This window comes from Capsella rubella, unplaced genomic scaffold, assembly GCF_000375325.1.
Source record: "Capsella rubella cultivar Monte Gargano unplaced genomic scaffold, Caprub1_0 scaffold_7, whole genome shotgun sequence".
Taxonomy (NCBI): Eukaryota; Viridiplantae; Streptophyta; class Magnoliopsida; order Brassicales; family Brassicaceae; genus Capsella; species Capsella rubella.
In genome coordinates, this window is record NW_006238917.1 from 15,805,789 (window position 1) to 15,814,492 (window position 8,704).

The 8,704-nt window shown below is 33.9% G+C and overlaps 2 protein-coding genes across 2 annotated transcripts; both read left to right on the forward strand.

The window, feature by feature from the left end:
• The first annotated feature begins 2,938 nt into the window (after positions 1-2,938).
• LOC17878126 lies at positions 2,939-3,882 on the forward strand. Its single transcript, XM_006284241.2, has one exon. The coding sequence runs from the start codon at positions 2,942-2,944 to the stop codon at positions 3,764-3,766; it is 825 nt and encodes a 274-aa protein (XP_006284303.1). The 5' UTR covers positions 2,939-2,941; the 3' UTR covers positions 3,767-3,882.
• Positions 3,883-7,571: 3,689 nt separating this feature from the next.
• On the forward strand, positions 7,572-8,489 carry LOC17877452. Its single transcript, XM_006286042.1, has one exon. The coding sequence runs from the start codon at positions 7,572-7,574 to the stop codon at positions 8,487-8,489; it is 918 nt and encodes a 305-aa protein (XP_006286104.1).
• Positions 8,490-8,704: the final 215 nt, after the last annotated feature.

Sequence of the window (8,704 nt, forward strand, 5' to 3'; positions counted from 1 at the left end):
GATGATTTTGTTTTATTAGATTTCATTCTATATCTATACTATTAATTTCGAAATTATATTAAAATATAAATTAATATTAAATATGTTTATGTATATTCAAAATAGACATGTTTACATATATTTAATTTTGAATTTAATTGTCCACTTTTTATGGTAAAAGATTATTATGATTTCCATAAATATAGATTGTTGTTTATTTTTATTTTTTTTGCTTTCAATAATTCTGTTTGGCAATTGGAATATATTTCATGAAATTTTTTTTTCAATTAGGGGGTGTTTGGCTTCAAGTTGTCCTTCCCAATTAATAGTATAGATAGTACATAAAATTGGATCTTGTTGTTAAGTGTTGTAGGTAATGTTTACGTGTTTTACATGTGAGATGAATACGAGATGGTTTTGAATGTTATCAAATTCCTTTCTAGCTCATAACTTTATATCCAAGGACCATTAATTCAACTTTTTCAAAAAGCTACGCTAATATCTAGTCTAATAGGCTAGATAATACATATAATGATGCTTTATTGCAAGTACGTATGAAGGGAATGCATAACTATATGCTCTACATTAAGTCATTGTAGTTGTATATAATAGGATTGAAAGGAATTTGAACTCAATTAGATTGGTTTTATATACATGTCTAGTAAATGGATACTACATGCTCTAGTTTTCTTTCCCCTTTTCACCTTCTTTCAACCCCAAAAAAAATATTTACTTGCTTTACATGGTGTTTGTTTTTCGTAAAGATGATGAATACATATAATAGGTTTATTGTTATTAAACTGTTCTTTATCAAAGCAAATAAAACAATTATAAATCTTTAATATCTCTAATTTTGGATTTTAGATTTAGGACATCATGATGCCAAATGAACCAAAACAAATTTAGAAAGCAAAATCTTGAACAATATATAGAAAGTATAAGACACAAATGAACCGACGCTAAAATTAAATCGAGTTCAACTACAACACCTTAATGACACACACACAAATCGTCGATCCCATTTTACTTTAGCTGTAGTTCAGTTAATTTTTAAAAACCAAATCTGAACGAGGGCACACCCCTAGAACCAGGAATGCATAGGTCCGACCACCGAACAATGAGAAGACCTTATGGGTCATTGCTTTTAACACTTCCCATAAATAGAGACACAATATAGACACATGCATAATTTTAACAGATAGAGATATATACTATACGCATATATAATAAATTTCCAAATATGCACTGACATGCCAGCTTTATCAATTTTGAAAATGGAGGACACTTCATACAATTTGATTGGTTGGGAGGTGAGTGAAGGACCATATATTATATAAGAGTATTCTTGAAAATGAGGTTAAAAAAATAAAAACACCAGATGCTGTTTTAGCCTGATCACGGGACCCATACACCTAATTTTATCATATAGTATTTACAAAATTTCATAAACAATAATAGAAAGAGCAAATAGCCAATCAAATCGCACATCGCAGTTCCCAGAATTATTGGGTGCTTTGCTTTGGATAACCATCCAATTAGATTATCATATCGACCTATGTGGAGAGATACATGCATGTTAATATAGATAGATACATGCATGTCATATAGATAGATACATGCTTTTTAAATTGGTGTCGACCATACATATTTCTTTATTTTTTGTTAATACGATATAATCTCGAATCTCAACACCCATTTTATAGGATTCGAGCCCGAGATATCTCAGAAGATTTTTACAGTCATATTTTATACTATATAAGTACTCTACCATGCCATTTATAGCTGGAACTACTATCATACAAAACCGAGCCATCTTAGTGTCCGTACAGTTTATAATATAGAACAAACAAAAATAATTAAGAACCAAAACCGCATGATAAAAGCTGCATTGAACACCATAACTTAGTACGATTTTTGTTTCGAAATGTAACTAGTATTAACTTAATACATCACGTGAAAGCAAATTATGCAACCTTTAAATTTCTACCTTAAATTAGTTTTTAAAAAACACATAGATAATAAAATATATTATAGTGACGAAACAAATTATTCAATAGTTCTTCGTTCATTTATGATAGAAGAATTATTTAACCTTCTTTTAAAACTTCTCTATACTGATTTAATTTTATGCAGTCATTAGTCATGCATCAAGTAATCATCAAATATGGTTGTCACAAATATACAACGTTTACATGTTTTTTTCTGGCTTCTTTATTGGATTTGATCACTCACGCATGTAGATGAACTCATGAACCAAACGCACACGTATATTCATATATTAATACATTTACAAGATGAAGAGATGATATGGTTGTAAGTTGTAACTAATTATCAATAAAAATTATGGGTCGAAGAATAAGTGTATATATTGAACACAAATATTATATTTTTCAAACTTCTGCGCCCGCATATGACCAGTAAGCTTGTATAATAATATTTTCATAGAATTAATATCCGCAATAAAACAAACCAACTACAATGACCCCGATCTAATTGACATTATTTTACTGGTAAATGAAGCTTTATTTAATAATTATGATAAAATGGACGAAGAGCAGATCCTAGGTTTAAAAAATTAGTCACGAGTAATTGGTTAGAAACGTAGGAATTAGATGTAGATCGCAAAAAAAAACAACGAATATTTAAAAAATAAAATAAAAAATCTCTCGTTATATCGGAAAATAAAAGTTCAAACAAAACAAAAGAAGCAAAGAGACATAAATTAGTGTAACGATGACATAAATGAGACGCACATAAACCATCCACTGATTCAAGTACGGTCTCTCGCATATGTTTTTGCCCTAAACACGTGGCGTTCTCCTATTCCCAAATGTTAATCTCTTCGGCCACCGGAGAGACACAGAAAGAATATAGAGAAATAGAAAAGAGAGAGAGAGAGAGAGAGAGAGAGTGTGTGTATACTGACGAGAGATAGAGGAAAGAGAAGAGAGAGATCAGAGAGATGGATCAAGATCATGAGTTATGGCGGACGCTAAGATGCGCAGGCAAGGCGCAAGATAAGACCTCATCTGTTAATACTCTCATGCTCAAGTACCGTCCGATCGCTCCAAAGCCGACGACTACTGGTCAACCATTCGTCGGAGACACGAGTACCATGAGAAGGACGAAGAGGAAGTACGTTAGGGTTTCCAAGAATAATAAAGCCACGTGTCGTTCAAAGATCAACGGCTTCAGATCTAGCTCGACAGATCCGGAGATTGGTCGGGAAGATATCGTCACGCTACAGCTCTTGCCGGAAAGATCTACACCGTTGAGTTTGGATCATAATAATAACCTCGATCCAACGGTGGAGACAATGGTCGGAGATGAAATAACTGAAACGGACACGTGGCTCAAGTTTAACGGCGGTGATGACGTGTTGCAACGGGTTCCGGTAGAGACGTGGGTGACAGTGGAGTCTCTTAACGGTGGCTCGGTATCCCATGCGGTAGGGTTAACGGACGAAGAGATCACGGATGTTTTACATAAAGACACGTGTCCTGGTTTCATATCGGATGGTTCGAACCGTGTGGTGATGGTTAACGAGGCTTACCGGAGGATAGTAACCGGAGACGGCGGGTTCGGGAGAGAGGTGATTGTGTGGTTGGTGGTTGACCCAACGGCGACGTTTTATGACTACCGAACTTTTACGTGTAAGGTAAGACTGGAATACACGTGGCGAGAGACCAAGTACACTAAAACGGTGCCGTGTGATGTGTGGAAGATGGAGTTTGGTGGGTTTGCATGGAGGTTGGATACAAGTGCAGCTTTAACTCTTTGGCTCTGAGGTAGAGATGGGTAAGGTTAATTAAGATCAAGTTGTGGTTAAGGTGTATAATACTAATCTCACACCCTAATCACTCTTTCCAACTTTGCGTATTGGGAAGTAAGTAATACAAAAGAGAAACGTGTTTAATGCTAATATATATGTGGGGGAAGTCTTGAGAATCAAGTCTTACAGAATAAATTTGTGTGTGAGAGAACCTTATATATAGATTTGAAATTGCCATAATGTCAAATATTGATTGGCAAAGATCAATAAAAAAGATGTCATTGCTTAATTAGCTTTTGTATTCATTTGGGAATACCATAGTCGTCCATATATATATATATATATATAAATTTTGCATGTTTCTAAGAAATATCACCTGTAATTTCACCCAGCATCATAAATTGTAACAAATAAAAACTATTATTTTTGGCATTTCAAAAAGAGTGACCACCTTAATCTATATTGAATATAAATGTGGTTTATTGTTGAGAGATAAATGAGCTGTACTGGGACACTATTATGCATTCATGCACCAACATACACATGTTTGTATGTATATTTGGTGAAAATTAGATTAAGAAAACGTACTGAAACTATATATGGATTTATGCAACCAACCTACAAAATACTTATACGTACTTAGTAATATGAGTAAGTGTAAGTGTATATAGAGAGAAGAATCCGATGTGTGTGGTTTTAAGATCCTCGAGATTTCTTTACCGACATATGTACTTATAATTAGTCTCTATTACTCTATAGAATTGGACAATCTCTTCTTATAGTTTTTGGGGTTATATATATATATGTGAATGTAGCTCATGGAGAGAATGAGACTAGCTAGGTGTATATATTTATGGCTTTATTATATAGAAGTGTCGATATGCTATATGCGCATGTTAGATAGACCCAATTCTGCAGTAGCCAATAATGATGATTACATCACATCTAAAAAATCTTCTGTGGGCTTTTGAATCCCAACATATGGAGTCATGTCATTGGCTAAGCAAAAAGTTATAAGAAAAAAATAGCAAAATAATTTATAAAACTCCCAAAAAGATCTATCGAAGGAGGGCCGGGGAAGGGGAATAAATAAAGTGGTTATGGAACAACACTCAAATACGCACAGTGAAAGAAAAAGATTATATTGTTTACACGTGGCGTCTCATCAGAGAAAGACATTAACCAATCAGCTTTCACGTTTTGTGTTTTGTTCTTTTGTTTTTGCCCTTTCTGTTTAATTGTCTTGTTTGGTCGAATTAGCTAGTGACGCCATGCCAATAAGCCATACCTGGGATGGGAGAAGTGTTTTGGTTTGGTTCGGTCTCACTCAGTTTTTATCGATCGTGGCCGTTCATGTGTGTTGGTATGAGATGAATCTAACCCGTAACGTTGGTGTCACGTTATTTGTTGGATTTTTCTTTATATGTAAACAGTAGTGAATAGTGATAGAATTTTTGGTTGACGAGAAAAACGAATAGGAGCATATCACGTGTCTGTTTTTCTCGAATGAGCTATTTTATAAAGTCTTTATAAAAAAAAAACACAATATTAACCCATAAAAGAATTACGTACGAATACCCCTAAACACAGTAGTTATCACGATAAGTGAAACATTATATGTATTTTTAATGCTGTTGATGTACTTGCATGTCTTCTGCATTCTAGCTTTTGGAATACTATTGAAAGAAGAAAGCAAATCCAAGTTTCTCAAATCTTCATGTAGAGTTATATAGAGAACACGATCGAGTCGAGTTAGTGTATATTCTTCAAAGTGTGTTAGATCAGTAGACTAATTACATTATTGCGATTTATATTCATTATAAAAGCAATAATCAAAAAATGTTTGCTTACTCTTTTGTTTCATATGTATATCACTGGAATTTATATAGTAACAAACATGATAGTGATATTATAGTGAAATTTAAATTCTGTCGACCTACAGTGAGTCTCCTCAAAAATGAGCTTTATCACTTTTGTTATGCAACATCTGAAACTTTCGACTGTTTAAAACTGTTGTAATGCATGTAAGAAATATATAAACCCCAATTAGCATCTCACTCACACTATCTCTCTTTTTTTTCTTCTGATTTGATAGCATCTCTCTGTCTTTTTTTTTTTTCTTCAAAATATTCTTCTTTATATTTCAAGATTTATATGAGAAGATGGTCCTATAAAATAAACAATGTGTGATGGGGAAAAAACGAAGAGCGACGCTATTGGTGAGGAGAAAGTCCACGTGGATTTTTTTTTTTTTAGAGGTAGTGGTGGAAATGGAATAGATGGTTGAGACTGATTGGTCCAGCACATCTGATTTGGACCAAAATCTCTCTAATCCATCTCTCCCCATCACGATAGATACGCTTATATCTATATATCTTGTCGTGCCTTTTTGAATTTCAAAACAATATTATTACTACTATTCGTTTGCTTTATACTTTATTTTATTTGTGTGTGTCCTTGTTTGGCTCGATATAATCCTGAACACGTGTGTGTATACATACGTATTACACAGATAGCATATATATATATGTACACAGCCAACGAATCGTGGTTGCATGTCCCGATGTACGATGCACTCATATATATACTTAAGTTATGATCATATATACAGTATATACACAAAAACTTAGATTGTGTATTATTGTATTTAAGTGTAATTATTGAATATAAGCCCTTGAAGAGTTTTAAACTGAAAAGATTGAGTCCTTTATACCAACCAAAATTGATGATAGCTAGTTTACAATTACTATAAACAACTTATAAGGGCTTTTACATTTTAGTACTTACTTATTGATATAATTTCCAACCAGAATTGGAAAAAAAAAAAAAAAATCTGTAAGTCATGAACCATTGTTCTCAACAGACTTTTTTTTGTTTGGTATCCATTTCACTAAAGGAGAACAACTTAAATAGACGAAGACCTAAAGTACAGGAAACACTCTGATCACAATTTAGCATTAGTCAATTAAATTATAAGCTACACAAGTTGAAGTACATGATACTGTATTTATACATGGTAAGAACCCGTAATCATAAATTATTTGTTTTATAATAAACCAATGTTCATTTACATTATTTTAGTATTTTATATATCGAGAGTATATATATGATATGTTTAAAAAAAAAAATTAAAGTACGTGATATATAATTCGGTTCACAGTAAATCTAATACTTTAATATTACTCATCATTATCTTTCACATTTTAAAATGTGAATGATTTTTCCATTTAATTCGATAAAAGACTGTTATTTAATAATATGTTCTCTTATATTACATTAGTACTTAGAGTATGTTCAATGGTAATATTTTGAATGGCTGTCTAAAAAAAATTAATTTGATTTTTTAAACAAATGGGTGACTAAAATGGATGTCTAAACTCAACAAAAATGTCTTAAATAAGGCATATTAATTAGACAAACAAATATCTAAAATTGGATCTCAAAATCAAGCAATTCAAATTTTTTTATTTTTAGGATCCACACCCCAAAATTTACCATTGTACATGCTCTTATGAAGATTTGTATCAACGTAAATATGTTTTGAAAACTTGAAAAAAAGTCGTAGAATTGGGGACCCATTGCATAAATATGGAACCAATCATCAAATCTTTATTCTAAAATGTGCTAAACGCTTGCCCTAGCCACGTGTTTATGTACTAACTTTCCTCTTCTATCTCTCCAACTATTTCTTTTTTTTTTTTCTCTCCTTATTCTTTTCAACAATATTGAGAGCATTTTCTTATATCAAAACACCATTTGAGAACACCTACAAATTTTTAACTCTACGAGAGAGATAGTGAGATTGAGGCAGACTCAAGTCATGAATGATAACTACGGAACGCAACGGCAAGCTTCTGTTTGCGATGGTGCTACGGATGAGGACAAGACTGTAATAAGCAAGATAATGCAACAATTCCGACCGATCGCGCCAAAACCAGTTGTGGGTGAATCTTCCGATGATTCGAAGAGTAGCAGATTCCTTGGAAGGAACAGGAGATCGAAACGGAAGTATGTTAGGGTTCGGGATAAAAAAAGTAGTTGTGGTAATAATAATAACTCTAGGATACTTGGAAAAAAGAATGGTCGCGATGGTGGGAACCAAAAGACCGATCTACATAAAGAGATAGATGCTGATGATAATAGAAGCGATATGGTCACACTTCAGTTGCTGCCGGAGAAGGATAGAGATCTAGGAAACAATGGAGATGAAGCTGGTGAGTATTGTTCGGATCCGAGTTATATGGATCCGAAGAAGAGATTGTATGGTTCTATCATAGGGCTGTCGTCATCTTTAGATCGGAAGGTGGTGGAGTCTTGGTTGACGGTGGAGTGTGTGAGTGACACGTGTAATGACTTGGGAGGGTATCACATCCTTGAGCAGCTAGGTCGTATGGATCAAGGAGAGGAGAGAGTGATGAAGATGTTGGAGGTTGACACGTGTCCGTGGTTAGTTTCGGACGGGTCAAACCGGGTTTGTTGGGTAAACCGGGCTTACAGGGGGATGATGGGAGCTCCTAATGTGGATGCTATCAAGGTGTGGCTGGTGGTGGCCACGAACCTTATGGAGGAGATAGCATGCATGGTGGAGTTATACGGTGCGGTGACGTGCAGGGTTAGGGTTAGGTACGAGCCGTCCACGTGGAGGAAGATGACGGTGCCGTGTGATGTATGGAGGATAAGATCAGGTGGGTTTGCTTGGAGATTGGATGTTGAATCAGCTCTAAGGCTTGGCGTGTGACTGAAACAGGAAAGACGAAATAAATCGGAATAGTATATTTTGTTGACGATGGTAAGCGACATTACATTGAAAGCAACATACATACATATATATATATATATATATATATATATATATATATATATATATATATTAACAGAATCAAACGTGTGATACGTACAAGTTAAAGCTAACTTTGGGTTGTGATAAGTTAGCATTAGAGTTGTCTTCGAATC

What these genes read in the sequence shown, in the direction of transcription:
- LOC17878126 (XM_006284241.2), top strand. Translation starts at nt 2,942, where the DNA reads ATGGATCAAGATCATGAGTTATGGCGGACGCTAAGATGCGCAGGCAAG.
- LOC17877452 (XM_006286042.1), top strand. Translation starts at nt 7,572, where the DNA reads ATGAATGATAACTACGGAACGCAACGGCAAGCTTCTGTTTGCGATGGT.